Below are 18,957 nucleotides of genomic sequence, written 5' to 3'. Positions count from 1 at the left end.
GTCTCTTTAAATCACTGCAACAGACTCTGAGCGTCTGCTTCTGCATAAAGACTTATTTAAAATGTAAGTCCTTGAAAAGAAAAAACATCAGATCTAAATCAGTGATTCAGTGGAGCTCAGATTTTCATCACATTATCAGTCTTTTTTATATATATATATATATATATATATATATATATATATATATATATGTTTTTATTTGTAACTTTTTAAATATATCAACAAGACAAAATAAATACAATCAATCAGGGGCTCAGACATGTGAAATGAAATAAAACTGATAATATTAAGAATAGAATAAACAGATAAATAAATTAATAGAAAACACATGAAGAAAATTTTTGTTTAAAAATAATTTTAAAATGACAAAATTAATGAAGAGAAGTAATAAAATAAATAAATAAAAATACATATATATGCATACAAACACATATGCATACGTATCAAGCGTGCCGGATACGGCCCTGGTGGTGAGGCTTTCAGCAGTGTGACTGCCCCCTGGTGGCTGGCTGGCTGCAGTATAGGTCAAAAAATCCGTCTCCCCCATTCATTTGAATGGGGGAGCAGTCAAACTTTAAAAAATAAATACACGTCTTACGAATGTTTCTCACATCCGTATGCTGTGGTGATATGTAGTTAGTATTTGACTGTTTTGTGTCCAAGGCCTCTTTTTTCTGAAAAGTTTCTTTTTCGTTAGTTATTAGAGGTTAAAAAACGGGGTTTTACTTCCGGGTTTCCTTTGATTCACAGCCGCCGTAGAACGAAACTTCAAAGGGCACACAGCGTCTTGTGACGTTACGCTGTAGGGCGGAGCTTGTTACAGTGGCTTCACAGGCTCTGGCTGCACAATGGCTGCGCCCAGGAGGGGGATTTTTTGGCTTCAGAACTGTACAACGGGAAGAGGCGGAGCAACGCTGTCCATTTTTATTTACAGTCTATGATACGTATGCATACACATACATACACATAAATAATGTAGAGAGAGAGCAGAGAGAGAAAAAAAAACATAAAGACAATAGAAAGCTGCCAATTAAATTGTGTACTCTGGAGTGCTATGCGTCAAGTCTGCAGGATATACAGTTGTGCTCATAAGTTTACATACCCTGGAAGAATTTATGATTTCTTGGGTAGTTTCTGTTGTCTTTATGACATAAAAAGAGTAAACACAGTTTGATAAAAAATTTGCTTCACCCAACCACTAACCATGAGTGAAAATAATTATTTTCTTGTATCATTTATATTCACTGAAAAATGGCCAAAACAATCACAAATTCTGCCAGGGTAAGGCAAGGCAAGGCAGCTTTATTTGTATAGTGCATTTCATACACGAGGGCAACTCAATGTGCTTTACATTAAAACATTAAAAGCATTGGAGACATTCAGACAAGCATAAAAGATTACAATTAAAATGACAAATATAATAAAACAGAAAAGAAAAGGAAAATTAGAAATATATTAAAAATTACATTAAAATTTTTTATTTAAAGTGGGTTCAAATGAGCTAAGATAGGAAGACAGTGGCAAATAAAAAAGTCTTAATCTTTGATTTAAAAGAGGTGAGAGTTGGAGCAGACCTGCAGCTTTCAGGGAGTGTGTTCCAGATATGTGGTGCATAATGACTAAACGCTGCTTCACCATGTTTCGTTCTGGTTCTAGGGACTGAAAGCAGACCAGTACCTGATGACCTCAGAGGTCGAGATGGTTCATAAAGTAGTAGCAGATCAGCAATGTATTTTGGGCCTAAACCATTCAGTGCTTTATAAACCATCAGCAGGATTTTAAAGTCTATTCTCTGATAGACAGGAAGCCAGTGTAGGGATCTAAGAACTGGAGTGATGTGATCTACTGTTTTGGTCCTTGTTAGGACTCGAGCAGCAGCATTCTGTATGAGCTGCAGCCGTCTCATGGACTTTTTAGGGAGTCCTGTAAAGACCCTGTTACAGTAGTCTAGTCTGCTAAAGATAAATGCATGGACAAGTTTTTCTGCATCTTTACAGGGTATGTAAACTTCTGAGCACAACTGTATAAAGAAATACTCCACTTTCATCACACGTCAGCCTCATCCAAGAAGGCAAGGTAGGCCTCCAGATGGCTGAGAATGTCTTCAAAGAGTTAGATTGCAGGAACCAGAGTCTCACCATTTGTATGACTGACATCATGTTAGAGGACGGGGACTTACATTCCTTCAGAATAAGTCTCTTTGCAAATCACATTATCAGTCTTGAGCATAAGAAGAGTTTTTACACTTTTTGCATGTTAAATGAATCTTCAGTGAGAGGCAGGGGCGATTCTATAGGACTGGATGTTTAGGGGTGCTGAGCCGGGCAAGATAAATTTAATTGTTTGGACATTTTAACCTAATTTCATTCCCACATTTGTGAAAGAAAAGTGTAACACTTTTTGGGAAAGTCTGTGACTAAACCCTCAAATCTGATAAAGGTTATTAAAATGCTGAGCCACAGCAGAAGAGGAATGGATTGGAATCATAAAAGAAACATATGGTAAGCCTAATTTCTGGGGAAAGAAGGCTAATTTTGATACAGCAGCTCCTCAACATATACATAAACAGTATGTGTGTTTCTGGAGTAAACCAGCCCCCTATAGTGAGTACCAAAAATAACAAAAATTGACATTGGAGTTCTTTTTTAGACTTTCATTTGAAATGCAATGCACAACATGTAAAACGTGGTGGAGCTGCTGTATTTTTGTTGTTAAAATATCACATTTCAACCAAGTACTTTATGGTTTTTAAACTTTTTTTAGCTTGTTAAAAAGAACATACAGTTAAAAAAAAACTCAAAAATCTCTCAAATTCTCTGCTCACCATTAGCTCTCTCTCTGTAGTTCCACTCAAACCTTTCACAGAAGTGCTTGATCTCTTACTGTAAATTATAACATGCACTCTCTAAACACAATGTCTGCACAGTGTAATTGTGCTTTTATACTTCTGAGCAGCAAAACCTGGAATTACTTTTGAGCATTATTGCTACATCATGACATTGCCTGGACACTGCTTTTTAATGTGCCGTGCCAGTCCTTTTATTATTTTTTTTATTAAGGAAGGAATGAGGGGGTCCTTTCATCTGAGGACAAAATGAGCTTCTTCATACAAGTGTTTTCTTATGCAAGCCTGAGGTCTGGGGCGCTGATGCGGATGTCTCTGCGGCCTCTCGGAGCCCCGGGGAGCGCATCCTGTTTGTGCGCCCTGCCAGAGACAAAGCGTCGGTGAATCATGATGTGGTTTTTTTTTCGTTTCCTGACCTTAATGCATCTATTCAATCAGGAATCAATGCGTAGGTATTGAATTTATGTCCTATTGATTCACTGCAGCAGTGCTTTAGTAGGGACGTTTATTTGATGCCCCAATGTTATGCAGACTCATAGATTAACTCTCTGTATGAGCACTTTAGATGCTATCTATATTCTAATGGGGCTGGTTTCTTCTCGTGCTGATTTCCAAAGCTTTGAAGTGTCCCTCATATCATCCTCCACGCGGCTCCCAGTGGGCTCCCGTCTCTAACTCTGATAATAGACCCCCACCTATATGAGGATTTGAGGCGCACCGACAATTGATCCTCGTGGTGCGTTTTTGCTGATGCACCTTGAGGTGGAACTGAAACTAAATGATGAGCCTTCTTTACAGGATCCTCAGAGTGGTTTCACTTGGTGGTTGGAGTATTGTTACGCTCCGCAGCAGTAAACTGAAAATGTCAAACTTGTAGACACACTGTCGCCAGCCGGGTTTGCGTCATTAACTGGACCAGTCAAGGCACTCCCGATGAAGAATGGTGTCCATCCGCAATGAGAAAGAACTCCCTTTCTCTCCCCCTGTGTTGCTCCTCATAAGAGATGATGAAACAACATCAGTTTCAAAAGGAAGAGAAACAAAGTAGACTACCGCTTTTAGGAGGACTGATTGTCTCTGTTCCATGTTTAGCCTACAGGTGCAGACAGTGGCAGAGCCAGGGGGTGGCCAGGGCCACCTCTGAAAACTAATTGGCCACCCTGAAATTCTTAAACATGATTGGCTATTTGCCATGTCAGAGGCATTACTTATATTGAAATCAGCTATTGTGTTGTTGTGTTTCAACAAGCTGCAGAGTCCTTAAATTTTGAGTCCTTAAAGAGTTCAGCAGATTTAAATGTTGATACTCTGTACCGTTACATTTTTAATGTCAACGTTAGACATCTACAAAAATGTAATATTTTTAAAATTATTTTATAAAAGAAGTTAAAGTAGATGTGATTATTGGAAGTAACCCTCTTAGGTTTGGGGTAAGCTCTTAAGTTTGTTTTCCACGCCTGGCCACCCCTTCAACAGTCAGTGCCCCAGTTTGGCCACCCAAGTCAAAACTGTCTGGCTCCGCCCCTGGGTGCAGAGCGCGCACATGCATATGAGAAATAACAGCTTAACAATTGTTTAATTTCACCAAGTTCCTGATAAATCTGCTATTAAGATTTCTCTGTAACTTTGAGGCAAAAATGTAAAATATGAACAGCAGTACAAGAATGATGAAGACGGTTCCAAGATGGCAAGAAGATACAAATTACACATACAAACAGTGGACAAGCATTACCCTTATTTATACAGTCTATGGCCTTATAATAAGATAAGATAAGATATACTTTATTTGTCCCCCGTTGGAGCAAATTCTTTTGTTACAGCAGCTTACAACACGGGACAGGGAAATACAACAATGTACTATCATAGTTAAAAAATATAATAACAATAACAATTACACTGACAAAGGTAAATTAGAATAGAATATAATAAAATAAAGTATAATAAAACAAAATAAAAGTAAAAATAAAATAAAATATGGCAACTATTACAGATATATACACACTATGTACACTTCTATCTGATAAATAGATAAGGAAAGTTATTGCATGATAAAAATTGCATCAGGTTATTTTAACAAACATACACAGTATGAAGAACAGTGCGATTCAGATAAATCAGATAATACCATGCGGAGGGATAACCTGTCAGACTTCTAACTTTCAGGTTGATGCAGTATATGTTTTAAGAGCATAATAGGAATGTACAATATTTGTCATGTAGGAATATCTGTCCATTCATGAGGGGAATAAACGAACAGGTGTGAATGTTTCCCTCTTAGCCGTCGTCAGATAGATCCACTTCTTCGTGTCTGATTGGCTGATCAGACATGGCCCAGGTGGGACCGACGCGCCCACACGCACACGCACACACGCATGCCTGCATCTGCGGGGCCTGACTGTGAAATCCCTGAAATCCTGCTGAAGTTCCAGGAGAGGGAGGCGGAGGGATCTCACATGCAGGCGCTGCGGTTCCAGCCAGGCTGACGCCGCCGAGGCTGTGTGGCGCTCGGCTGGAGGAGCGGAGGCTCCGGGGCACTTCAGACCTGCGTGAAGTCAGCTGAACTCTGCTGAGACTGGACCGGATGGAATCATAACCGGGCCTTCACAATAAAAGCGGTTCAATTAAAATAGTTCACAGTATTTCTCAATTGCTACAAAACATTTCTTGACATCCACCACGCCTTTCTCAACACTATAAGCACAAAACCTAATTTTCAAACTACATTCACCAAACCTCTGACTCTTCCTGCAAAACCAAACAATGTTGTCAGATCATACCCCAAGTCAATCCAAATTAAAAACAATACTGAGCAGTCATTACACACTACATAGAAACATAGAAAACACAATGCTCATGACATGAAGCTGTAGAAATAATGTTTATTGTTCACTGTAGGCGAAATAAATATTGCAACAACAACAAAAAATCTTCTTTGAATTTTGCACCTGCATGCAGTAAAAATAAAGTAAACACAAATATAAACAAGAAGCACATTACAGTGTAATCCACATAATCAAACTGAAGTGCTCACAGTATCTACAATCATTCAGCCACAGCATCATGTCTATGTGCTGGGTCAGGCCACAGGACTTCATCCACATCACAGGCCACATTCTCCATGGCCAGGCAACGGGGGAAAAAACCCTGGCGTGTCAGATCCAGGCTTATATTGGTTTCCTCACGTCATTAGCCACAAGTGTGATCAGTTTTGAGTGGTTGTGTTTAAGCTGTGACACCTGTGCTTCAAACATGTTTAACTTTTGCTACCTGTGCTTACCTTTATGCAACACAAGTGCATCACAGTGCAACATGTGCTTTAGTTAGTGAGAATGTGTTTGCAAGTTGTGTCTAACAGGTGAAAAGTGCTTATGGTTTTGCCAAAAGAGTGACTGATTCAATACCTGGGTTCAGGCAGCTAAGAATTTGGTTCAGACAACAGGGTTTAGTGTTTTAGCGATTGAGAAATACTGCAATGGGATGCAGGAATCCTCATCATTAAAGTGTATTGGATTGAGCTCTTACAAAGAAGGCCTAATTACTTTAAAAAGCAAAACAAAAATGTAGGCTAGGAGATTTTTGCATGTAGGGCCAATTAAATCAAAATAAAATGTAATCTATTAACTTTTAACAACAATACCCACCCATTATGCCGATAACAAACACAGTATATAATATAAAGTAGACTACAACAACAATGAATTTCTGATTTCATTGCAAAGTTATCAAGTGATTGTACGATACGATGTCCTTTATTGTCCCCGTAGGGAAATCTGTCTTTGACATCAGTGCTGCACGTTACCTGCTCTTTAAAAAAAATCACCACAATGACACAAGAACACATAAATAAAACAGAAAAAATACAATAAATAGTACACATTCATACAACACACACCATACTCTTAAAGAGAGAGAGAGCACCAGAACACTGTCCCAACCATAACAGGCTATTTACTATTTAAAATTCTAAAAGAGATTGGCAGAAAGGAATTTTTAAAACAATTCAATTCACACTTGGGGACTCTGTACCTTCTTCCAGATTGTAAAAGTTCATACTCAGAGTAAAGTTTGTGCAATGGATCTACAAGTAATCTCTGAGCCTACCCAAGAACAGACTGCTCATAAATAGCCTGTAGGGATTGTCCCATGTGTCTTTGCCACATTCAAGATTCAAGATTCAAGATTCAAGAAAGCTTTATTGCCCAAGTAAGCTCGCACACACAAGGAATTTGACGTGGTGAATGGAACACTGGTACTTAACAACAAGACAATAAGGATACAACAAGACAGTAAGGGTAAAAAAATAGATAAACCTAAACACAAATCCAAATTTCTAAATAAAAAATAAAAATACTATCTGTACAAAGAAAGGTAAATAAGTACTTTTAACCTACCCTAAGCCAGAGTGCACATTTAGTTAGATAAATATAATAATAAAATATGTTATCAGAATCAGAATCAGAATCAGCTTTATTGGCCAGGTATGCTTGAACACACAAGGAATTTGACTTGGTAAGCTGTGCTCTCTTTGTACAAGGCATAAGAAAAAGATATACAAATAAAAATAAAAATGTAATAACAGTAATATCAGCTATAAATACAAAAGAACAACAAATAGGCATGACTAATATATACAGGCTAAAATAATATGATAAAAGTGCAGTGGTGAGTAGCAGAGGTAGTTTTTACATTTAAAAAATAGTAGTTAAATAATAAAATAAATAGAAATATTGAATTCTGCTTGGAGAATTGTTGCATTGTATATTTACATGTATATTTATAAATTACAATATTGCACATGATTATGAGGTATTGCACCAGAAACAAAGTATTGCACATGTATGTGATCATCACAAAAGTGAAATTGAATTCCTTTTTGCAGAATTTTAAATGTAATATTTTGTCCTTCATGCATTTATTTTGAAGCTCACCACTAGATGCATTCTCTGTTGACTCTGACTTGACACTTCAGCGCCAACACACACTCGCAGACACAACTCACACGCATGCAGAAACACACCTTCGCTGCTCCAGAGTGCTTCAATCTCCACAGACAGCGAGGCAGCGACACGCACGAGACTGTCTGCGATGCACTTGTTATGGAAAGAGAGGTGAGAAAATGAGCTTTGTTTACTTCCAGAAATTTCTTATGAGCTTTTATTGTGTCTCGTGCTTTTGTGGAATTGTTGATTTATTGAATATTACAGGATGTTTTTGTTACATTATGGCAACTTTAAACAAAATGTGCTTCTTTGCAACTTTTTTATTCCTAGTAAATGTCATATTATTATAAAATATTGTAAAGTCTGGTTTTATATTACTATAATGATATAACCACCTTGTAGAGAACAGCTTTATAAATCAATATTCTATGAGTTTAGAATAATCAGTTAAAAAAAAGTAAAATAGCTTTATTAAATGTTTTTATTAGACTTTTTTCACTCAAGCTTACTTTAAAACATCCTGAAATATTTCTACAAATAATTTAAATTCCAAACTTTTGTTAAACACTGCTTCCGTAGTTTGTGTTTACAGGTTAGAGAGCACACAGCCGGGGTTTCGCTCTGTCTTCTCAATGAGTCGTTGTTGTAGTAGTAGAAGGAAGCTGGCGTGTTTACTTTTTTGGGCAGGGGTGTCCTGGTGATAAAGCATTAGGTAATTAGCCTATCTGAGCCTGCAGACTGAGTGACGCCAGCCACCATAATAAAGCAGCAGCGGTGGACTGATGCCGCATTGAGCTCGTGCGCTTTTGCTGTCATTGTAAACCCCAGCTGTCTGCTTGTGTGCGGGGAAACTGAGCTCGCTCGCTTGGGACATAATGCAGGCATGCTGAGTCACACTACTTTTGACCTGTGTGTGGTGTTTGGACATCTGACTTGCCCAAAAGTTAAAAAAAAAAAAATCAAGTTGATTTATTTACTGCAGAATTAAAGGATAAAACCACATACTTTGGCACTTTTTCTACAAATAACAGACCAAATATGATTCTCCTTTGTTTTGCATCATGTTGCTTTCTTCCACTTGAGTTAAAGAAAGGTACATCACTAAAAACTTTAATGTCTGACTTACTTTACTGAGTAAAATCTGACTAATTTAACCTACACACTCTTCTGGTTGGATTGCTATTTATAAAACATCCCCTAATTATGACCAGGACTCTTGTGATGTAGTCATTTTACATATTCTTTTTATAGCACCTTGTTTTAAGAATAGCAGAATAAGAAAACCGCAGAAAACGGCAGAGCTCTCTCCCTCTGTCTGCCTCCCTCCCTCCCTCCTTCCCTCCCTCTCCCCCTCCTGTCCTGTGATGTGTTCTGGCCAGACAGTATGGCTCCTGGGCGTCAGTGGCATGATCATAGAAACAGAGGCCAGGGAGGACATTCCTCATTGTTGGTGAATCTAGAAATGAGCTTTGGCCATCTTGCTCTGCTCTTTCTGAGACACTTGTGATACTGGTTTTTATTTTCACCACAGAAAAAGAATAACCTTGTAGATGAAAGTATCAGTATCCCTCTGACTTTGTTATGGTGGAAAACCCACTTCTGATGCCCAGATTGTTCAATATGAGTTGGTTTTGTTTCACTCCACATCATCTTATTACCCCTTCTCACCCAGCTTGACTCTGACCAGATTCCCTTTAAAATGAAATCCTTGAAATCTCATTTGTACCCAAACTCTGAAATCTTTCCCTCTCCTGATCCAGCTAAATTAGCAGCTAATGCTATCTCTCACTTCTCCTGCCAGATGATTGAAACTTGACCTGGATATCTGACTGTGCGAGGAATAACCTTCCCAGCAGGAGGCTTTGAATCCGGAGCTGCTGTTTCCCGCCTGTGCCAAACACAGAGAGGATAGATTTAAAGTTCTACCCCACCAGCGCTACTCAGAAGTACCAGAGGAATACAAAAACACAAACAGTTTACACTGACTTGTCCCGCTGCGTCTTTTATCCTCTACCTCTGCCCTGGCCGCTCATTATTGGCCTCCACGCTCCGGCCCTCCAGGGAACTTTTATCCCTTTTAACAGCAGCATCCATCAGCTCAACCCGCCACCCATTCATCCGTCTCATAATGAACTCGTCTGCATCCATTACGTCCCTCTTCTCCTTCACCAGCCCGGCCGTGAAGCGCCTGCTGGGCTGGAAACAAGGGGACGAGGAGGAGAAGTGGGCAGAAAAGGCGGTGGACTCTCTGGTGAAGAAATTAAAGAAGAAGAAAGGGGCGATGGAGGAGCTGGAGAGGGCCCTCAGCTGCCCTGGACAACCTAGTGAGTATGATGGTGTCAAAGGTTAAGTGCTAGCACAGTCCAGTTCCATTCGAGTGGTGGCAGGACTACAGTGAGAGGTCTTTTTGGTGGATCTCAGTCCTTGTCAATGATCTGTATTAAGGACTGTCTGTTTGATTATTCCCCGTCAGGTAAGTGCGTGACGATTCCCCGCTCGCTGGATGGCAGGCTGCAAGTGTCGCACAGAAAGGGTCTGCCTCACGTCATCTACTGCAGGGTGTGGCGCTGGCCTGACCTGCAGTCTCACCACGAGCTGAAGGCTCTGGAGTGCTGCGAGTTCGCCTTCGGCTCCAAGCAGAAAGACATCTGTGTGAACCCGTACCACTACAGGCGCGTGGAGACTCCAGGTACAAATGTAATCAGGGAACATCTTCTGAATTAGCTGTAAAAAATGAGGTTATCTTTGGAGTTTAATATTATAAAGTGAAGCTTTTGTGCACTGCTGCAGGACATCTGATCTGATACAGTGTTCCTGATCCAAAAGGATTGTGTGTAATGTGATCTTTTATAACAGCATTTGGCTCTGCCCCTCTCTCTTTGTCCACCTTTTATCTGCTCTTTTTCTCCTCCACTCTCAGTCCTGCCACCTGTTCTGGTCCCCCGTCACAGTGAGTTCAACCCTCAACACAGTCTACTGGCCAAGTTCAGAAATGCCTCCCTGCACAGCGAGCCCCTCATGCCCCAGAACGCCACCTACCCGGACTCCTTCCCTCAGCTGCCCTGTGCTTCCTTCACCTCCTCCCCTTCCTCCTCCCTTGCTCAGTCTCCAACCTCGCAGAGTTACCCCAACTCCCCCAACAGCTCTGCTGAGCCCGGTAGTCCTTATCACATCACAGGTAAGGATCAAAGTAAAGCCGGCTGAGACTTCTGTTATTGTTGGAGTATGCTGTGAGGGGAAATACAAAAAATCTTATGGTCGTCACAGAAAGGAGAGCATCGTGTCATATTCAGGTTTTAGTGAACTGTCCAGAAACACTAAGACAAAAACAGTGCATATGATGAGGCACTTCTGGAACAGCTTTAATGTTTAAACTGTTTCCTGCTAGATTTATAACATGGCCTCCAGCTGATATGATCAGATTGTATTTTCTGTCCCGGTACTTTTTTACTTGAGCAAACTAATTTTGTGCTTTTGCTCTGCCTAAGTGTATCAAATCCATACGATACATTTCAAAATGATGTGATTTACTCTACTGTCCTTTCAGAAATTTGTTTCATACAATTCTTGCTTGAATAATCAAATCTGTTGCATTTGCTCTGCCAAGGTGATTACATCAATAATCTTTGATGCAAGGCGATGCAACACGATACACTAAGATAAGATACAATAAGATAAGAGAAGATAAGATAAGATATGATAATATACCATGCGATAGAATAAGATAAAATACATTACGATACAATATGATAAAATAAGATAAGATAAAAATATAATATGATACGATACATAAAATACTTTATGATTCTATAAAATAGGATACGATGAGATACGACAGGATACTATAAAATACGATAAAATATGACAAGACATGATATGATACAATTAAATACGATGAGATGAGACAATACGACACAATACGATAAAATATGATACGATAAAATACAATAAGATACAAATTCTATACGATAAAATATGATACAATACGATACAATTAAATACTGTATTATTCTATAAAATAGGATACAATGAGACACAACAGGATACCATAAAATACGATAAGATGAAATATGACACGACATGATACGATACAATTAAATACGATATGATGACATGAGACAATACGACACAATACGATACAATATGATACAATATGATATGATAAAATACAATAAGATAAAAATTCTATAAAATAAAATACGATACGAAAAAATACAATATCCATCCATCCATCCATTTTCTTCCGCTTATCCGGGGTCGGGTCGCGGGGGTAGCAGTCCAAGCAAATTGACCCAGACGTCCCTCTCCCCGGCGACACTTTCCAGCTCCTCCTGGGGAATCCCGAGGCGTTCCCAGACCAGGCGGGAGATATAATCCCTTCACCGCGTTCTGGGTCTACCCCGGGGCCTTCTCCCAGTTGGACGTGCCCGGAACACCTCTAAAGGGAGGCGTCCGGGAGGCATCCTTATCAGATGCCCGAACCACCTCAGCTGACTCCTTTCGACGCGGAGGAGCAGCGGCTCTACTCCGAGCTCCCTCCGGATGTCCGAGCTCCTGACCCTATCTCTAAGGCCGAGCCCAGACACCCTTCGCAGGAAACTCATTTCAGCCGCTTGTATCCCCGATCTTATCCTTTCGGTCATGACCCACAGCTCATGACCATAGGTGAGGGTTGGAACGTAGACCGACTGGTAAATCGAAAGCTTTACCTTCCGGCTCAGCTCCCTCTTCACCACAAAAATACAATATGATTCTACAAAATAGGATACGATGAGATACGACACAATTCCATAAACTATGATACGGTAAAATAAGATAAGATAAAAATACAATATGATACGATACATAAAATACTTTATGATTCTATAAAATAGGATACGATGAGATACGACACAATACCATAAAATATGATACGATAAAATACGATAAGATAAAATACGACACGACATGATAGGATACAATTACGATACAATTAAATAGGATACGATGAGATAAGACCAAGCGGCAACCTCCGGTCTAAAAATATGAGTCCAATGCGGAAGTGTTAGAAGCTGCAGTTCATCGAGGATCCGCTTGAGGCTGGCTCCGGAAGTACCGGAAGTCACATACACATGAATGGGGAAAAGACGATCTTTGCAGCATTAATAAACATGTTTACAGCCTGGTACAAAAGATGAGTGTAGTCTGAATAGCTAATTTCTCGATGTCCTCTCACTGTGAGGGGGGTGAATTTTTTTCTAATTCGGTAATTTAGAAGATATTGAGATTACTAGTCTTCCAATGAGAGGCACAGCTGCCTGCAGGAACACTGCAGCTGTTGGCTAGGAGGCTCAAAGCCCGCCTCTTTACGTCACACTGGCTCGACAGAAGCAATATGGCTGCCGCAGCCGATTAGTCTCAAAACAGCTCTTCAGAAACAGATGGGTGACGTCACGGATCCTACGTCCATATTTTTTACAGTCTATGGATAAGACACAGTACGATAAAATATGATACAATACAACACGACACGATACAATACAATACATTACGATACGGTTTGTTTCAAATTGATAGGATGAGCTTCATTGTCCCCTTAAGATAATTTGTCATAACATTCTCACTTGAATATTATGAAGTGTTTGCTCTGGCAAGCTGATACAATACAAAATGATACAATAGCCTTTGTTATAGGCTATATGTCTTAGACTCGTGCTATACATCGGATCATTAACAAGTAGAAGAAATATAAAAGTAAAACTAATCCACGTGTTTACAGAGAAGCACACACCAATGAAAACCAGAAACAACATGAAATGCATATCACCCGATTATTTTATCCATTATCTGATCTGATGTTCTTTTTCCAGCTGATACTCCCCCTCCTCCGTACAGCATGATGGAGACGAGCCCACAGGAGGACGTGAAGCCCAGCAACACAACGGAAAACCTCAAACTCACGTTTTCTGCCCCGCACAGAGGTGACTTCAGTTCAGACCTCCTGATATGAAATATATATTAACCTAGTTTAATGGAAGTCTAGGCAAGGCAAGGCATGGCAGCTTTATTTGTATAGCGCATTTCATACACGAGGGCAACTCAGTGTGCTTTACTTTAAAACATTAAAAGCATTGGAGACATTCAGACAGGCATAGGAGAAGTGCCATTTTCTTGAATTAAAGTGATGTACAGGTTCGAACATACCTTAGAACATTTTAGGAAACATATTATGCATAACTGATAGTGTTAAAAAGAAGTGAATCCTGCAAAAGAAAATAATTGATACAAAGTACCACAGAAGAAGAAGAAATTAGGAAGGTGGGGCACTTAACTACAACACCTGTAAAATGTGGAGTTTAGTAGATTTGGGTGATTTTAAAGGTCCATAAGACTCAGTTTCATGCTTTTAATGAATCCTTTTCCTGCATATCTGTTTAGATTTACGGCCGGTATGTTACGAGGAACCGGAGCACTGGTGTTCCATAGCTTACTACGAGCTCAACAACCGAGTGGGTGAGACTTTCCACGCGTCATCCCGCAGCGTCTTGGTGGACGGTTTCACAGATCCGTCGAACAACAAGAACCGCTTCTGCCTCGGCCTGCTATCCAACGTGAACCGCAACTCCACCATCGAACACACACGCAGGCACATAGGCAAAGGTAGGTTGGATGGCTATTCAAACACACTGTTTGCATAATTTTTTGATTAAATGAAATGCTTTTATGCAACGAGGGAAAGTTATAAATCTGTTGTTTTATTCACTAAAGCATTCAATTGTTTTTAAAAGATGCCAAATGTGTGCCGATGTAATACTTCAGGCTTCACACAGCTGATCTTGGTGTGATAAAAACCTCACACATTTTTTTTCTCATGATACTACATTTAAAAATGCCAGCCTTTGTTAGTTAGACTTGCAGTTTTTGAATAAAAGAAGCTCACCTTCATTGACCAAGGAGTCAAAGAAAGTTTGTTCGAAACTCCCAGACAGAGCTGAAACCATTCAGACATTCAGCAAAGATGCTTCTGTGGTTTTTATCTCTGGCAGATTATGAGAAGACGCTTGTTTTCACACACAAAGCAGCCATTGAATTTAGTTTTGATTACAAGGTTGCAGTTTGTGTTTTCATGGGTGGATAAGCTCCTTCTGTCTTCCTGTAGCGTGTTGTGATCTCAGGCTCTGAAATGTCTAAAACTAAAAAGGATATTCACATCAGTTTGTTCATCTTACATCTGTTTGTGTGATGTAAAATTAAAAGAAATGCTTATTCTGTTCATGTGCATGCATCAAGCTAAAGTGACACGTGCTTTGAAAGTATAAGAAGTAAAAGGAGCAGATATTTGCTCTAAAATTCAAAGGGTAGAAGTAAAAAATGGTCAAAAAAATACTCAAGTAATGTACAGATGCGTATATAAGAATTTGCACAATGTGACTTAAAACATTTAAGTTGTTTGTTTCCCTATTTTTGACCCCTCGAACTCTCCACTCCTCCCAGGTTTACACCTGTACTATGTCGGCGGCGAGGTGTACGCAGAGTGTCTGAGCGACAGCAGTATCTTCGTCCAGAGCCGAAACTGTAACTTCCAGCACGGCTTCCACGCCACCACCGTGTGTAAGATCCCCAGCGGCTGCAGCCTCAAAATCTTTAACAACCAGCTGTTCGCTCAGCTCCTGGCACAGTCTGTCAACCACGGCTTCGAGGTCGTCTACGAGCTCACCAAGATGTGCACCATCCGCATGAGCTTTGTTAAGGTAAGGAGCTTTTTTTGTGAATCAAGAAATGTACGGTACATGACATGTAGCACAGTCTTCTTGACATATACACCCAAAGGTTGTAACTTCACAGGCTGTTATTCAAAGCTTGTATGTTTTCCCTTAGTATCTATTGCTGACATTTTTCTCAGCTGCCATGTTAGTCATGTGGAGATCATATAGTCTTAAAAATCTGTTCTTCTTTCATCAGCAACTAAAAACACATTGAGCAGTGAAAATATTGTGGGACCATTGACTGTGTACAAAATGTCTTTTGGAGACGACTTTTTCAGTACCTCATGAGGGACTAAGTATTTTGTTTGAAGCTCAGTGCCACAAGAGTGTGGGTCTGATGTGTGAATATAGTGTAAAAGCAATACAAAACCTAAGTTATATCAATAATAGCGGCGCTGATGGCCTAGCGGTTTAAGCGCCCCATGTATAGAGACCACAATCCTCGACGCAGGGGTCGCCGGCTCGATTCCTGGCTGGTCGACCATTTCCTGCATGTCTTCCCCCCACTCTCTGCTCCCCACGTTTCCTGTCTCTCTTCAGCTGTCCTGTAAAATTAAGGCAAAAAGGCCAAAAAAGTATACTTTAAAATAATCTTCTGGGTTTTTTGTCCAAAGGGACCCCTTAACTGTCAAATCATACCACAGACCTTCATCTCAGAATAATTCTAGATATTCTAATAACAGAAAATGAATGAAACAATGACCAAAAGTATCATATTCTGTCATTCTGTCACTTAAAGATAAAAATATTATAGTGGAAATAAAGTATTCAACCTTTAACTTGAGACCTTTCTAACCTCCTTATCGACCTCCAGCAGTCTCTGGACCCCACTTTGATGAACACCCTAATGAACCCTAAGCAAGTTCACTCTTCCATGGATGTTTCTACCTGCTCTTGACAGCTTCAAGCAGCCTTTGTAGAAAAAGAAAATGCACCATTTTTGCTCGCGACTTTTTCTACTGTGGCTATCTTGTGCTTCTCTTTAGTAGTACACTCCTCTGTAGGCATGAAGTGCAGGAGGTTTTTGTTGAGATGCTCTTAGTTCAGCATCTTCATTGCTTCCAATTGCTGGATGTATCTGTAGGTATATCTGATGCACATGGAAACAAAAAACATCAGGAACAGGATAGATCAGCCTTAAGATGCTAAACAAAACTTTTGAGTGAGGGAGAACTCTTTATTGATCTATTTATCATAGGTGTTGATCAAGCCAGCAACCTCCGGTCTCAAAATATGAAGCCCATGCAGAAGAGTTATAAACTGCAATTCATCGAGAATCCACTTGAAGCCGGCTGCAGAAACACCGGAAACCACATCGACAACAATTCAAAAAAGACGATCTTTGCAGCATTATTTAACATGTTTACAGCCTGGTTCAAAAAACGGCTTGGCTCTACATAGCTAATCTCTCTATCAGCACACACTGTACAGGGGGTGAATTTTTTTCTAAGGCGACGGTACAGAAGATATTAAGATTACAAGTTTTCGCCCAAATTAGGACATGACTTACTTGACTACCGGACGGGAACACACAGCTGTTGGCTAGGAGGCTCAAACCCCGCCTCTTTAAGTCACACTATGCCTTGTTGAGTTCTGCATTTCCAATATGGCTGCCGCCGATTGGCTTCAAAACAGCTCTCAGGAACAGATGGGTGACGTCACGGATACTATGTCCATCATTTATACAGTCTATGGTGTTGATCTAGATAAACTTGAGGTATAGTTTTATCACAGCTGATGGAAACGATAGCCAAAGCTACAAAAATACCATCAAAGTATTCTAAACTTGATGAAGTATGGCTGATTGGATGGCAGGTGTCCCTTGATGGATCAGTGAAGCGTCATTGAGTGATTGCAGAGAAGTAACGTCAATATATAGGACAAGGGTTGTCCTCCTCAAATCGATGATCTCTAAAAATAGGATGTCCCTGCTAATAAGGGACATTTAGCAACCCTACCAGAGGCTGAACAGTAGGGATCTGGCTGGTGGAGCTGCAGTACTGATGTCATGCCTCCTTCAGAAACCAAAACAGACTAGTGGATAAAACGACAAAGCCCTCAGGTCAGTGAAGTCTACAGCAGAACAGATTTTTGTTTTGATTTGAAGCACACATTAGAAAGTGGTATGACTCTGCTATCAGTGTTGATTACATTTCCTCTTTTTGTTCTTCCTCTTTTCTGTAGCACAGAGCACTGCAGGAGACCATTTGTCAACAGAGCTGTCAATTATAGCGTTAGATTCATTTTATTGCATCAAATAACTAAAAACAAGACTCGCCTGAAAAATAAATATGGGGGAATAAATCCTTACAATAAGAACAGACTGTAACAACAGAAACCATGTTTGTATAATGATTTATTGGGGTTTATTCTACATTCAAAGTTGGACCCATGTCCCATCTGTTAGCATGAAGTTGCCAATTAAGTACACTACAGCCAGTCGGTGAGAGGGTGCATTTTACTTTTGCTTCACTTTTTGGAGGCTGTCATGCCTGCCATTTTTTTATGACTGTGTATGAATTCAGTCATATTTCATGCTTAGAAAAACATACTTCACTACTACAACTACTGTCAGCATGCATCTTAAGGTATTTACTGTTGTATCAAATGATAGAGGTTAAGAAGTGGCATGTAAAGTAGAACCTGTAACACAGTAATAAAATATTGTGGAGCTTCTCACGCTTTGTTATCTTCCAAGGTAAATGTCCACTTGTTATTTTTGATGCTTACATTGTGTCTTCTCCTCAGGGCTGGGGTGCTGAATACCACCGTCAAGATGTCACTAGCACCCCCTGCTGGATTGAAGTGCACCTGCACGGGCCCCTGCAGTGGCTAGACAAGGTGCTAACACAGATGGGCTCCCCACACAACCCGATTTCTTCCGTGTCGTAACATGAACTGAATATTTGAGTGTGTATTTTAGGTTCTGCTACGTCCAGGTTTTCTGTCCTATGGTCCCTTTTTTGGTCCCTTCAGCTAAATTAAGAAAATCACGTACCATCCCCTTTGTCATGTACTCAAAACATGATAGACTGAATTTTATTCAGCTCATATAAGTGAAATGATCAGGCGTTACTTAGTCCAGTAAGGCGATGATAAAGCATCTCTCTGTTCTTGTAATTGGGACGTTATCTGCACTCCAGAATGTCAAAAATTGGGATATTTTCGGCGGTACCCAAAAAATGTTTCACTATGTGCTGTAAATGTTAACACAATGGAATGTACTGTATTTACATGTGTTGACTTGTTGTACTGGGATATTTTCATAGGTACCCAAAGGTTGTTTTACTGTGTTGTAAATGTTAATAAGATGTACTGTATTTACATGTGCTGACTTGTTGTACTGGTTGCTTTTATTTGTTTGATTAAAGTTGTTTTTACGTAACGACTCTTTCTTCCCCTTACATTAAAGAACAAAGCATCAAGC

General features: G+C 39.9%; 1 protein-coding gene across 1 annotated transcript; it reads left to right on the top strand.

Annotated features, from left to right (window-relative positions):
* The first annotated feature begins 7,823 nt into the window (after window positions 1-7,823).
* smad9 (SMAD family member 9) lies at window positions 7,824-18,915 on the top strand. The gene is made up of 8 exons (XM_034684032.1): window positions 7,824-7,953; window positions 9,587-10,109; window positions 10,259-10,474; window positions 10,706-10,963; window positions 13,635-13,745; window positions 14,203-14,424; window positions 15,259-15,515; window positions 18,279-18,915. The coding sequence occupies exons 2-8, from the start codon at window positions 9,914-9,916 to the stop codon at window positions 18,420-18,422; spliced, it is 1,404 nt and encodes a 467-aa protein (XP_034539923.1). The 5' UTR covers window positions 7,824-7,953; window positions 9,587-9,913; the 3' UTR covers window positions 18,423-18,915.
* Window positions 18,916-18,957: the final 42 nt, after the last annotated feature.

The sequence above is a fragment of the Notolabrus celidotus genome, chromosome 5 (genome assembly GCF_009762535.1).
Source record: "Notolabrus celidotus isolate fNotCel1 chromosome 5, fNotCel1.pri, whole genome shotgun sequence".
In the NCBI taxonomy this organism is placed as follows: domain Eukaryota; kingdom Metazoa; phylum Chordata; class Actinopteri; order Labriformes; family Labridae; genus Notolabrus; species Notolabrus celidotus.
This window is presented reverse-complemented; position numbering and strand designations above follow the sequence as displayed.

What these genes read in the sequence shown, in the direction of transcription:
- smad9 (XM_034684032.1), top strand. Translation starts at nt 9,914, where the DNA reads ATGAACTCGTCTGCATCCATTACGTCCCTCTTCTCCTTCACCAGCCCG. An exon ending in TAGTCCTTATCACATCACAG is followed by an intron (nt 10,964 to 13,634) that starts GTAAGGATCAAA and finishes TTCTTTTTCCAG; the next exon opens with CTGATACTCCCCCTCCTCCG. An exon ending in ACGCAGGCACATAGGCAAAG is followed by an intron (nt 14,425 to 15,258) that starts GTAGGTTGGATG and finishes CACTCCTCCCAG; the next exon opens with GTTTACACCTGTACTATGTC.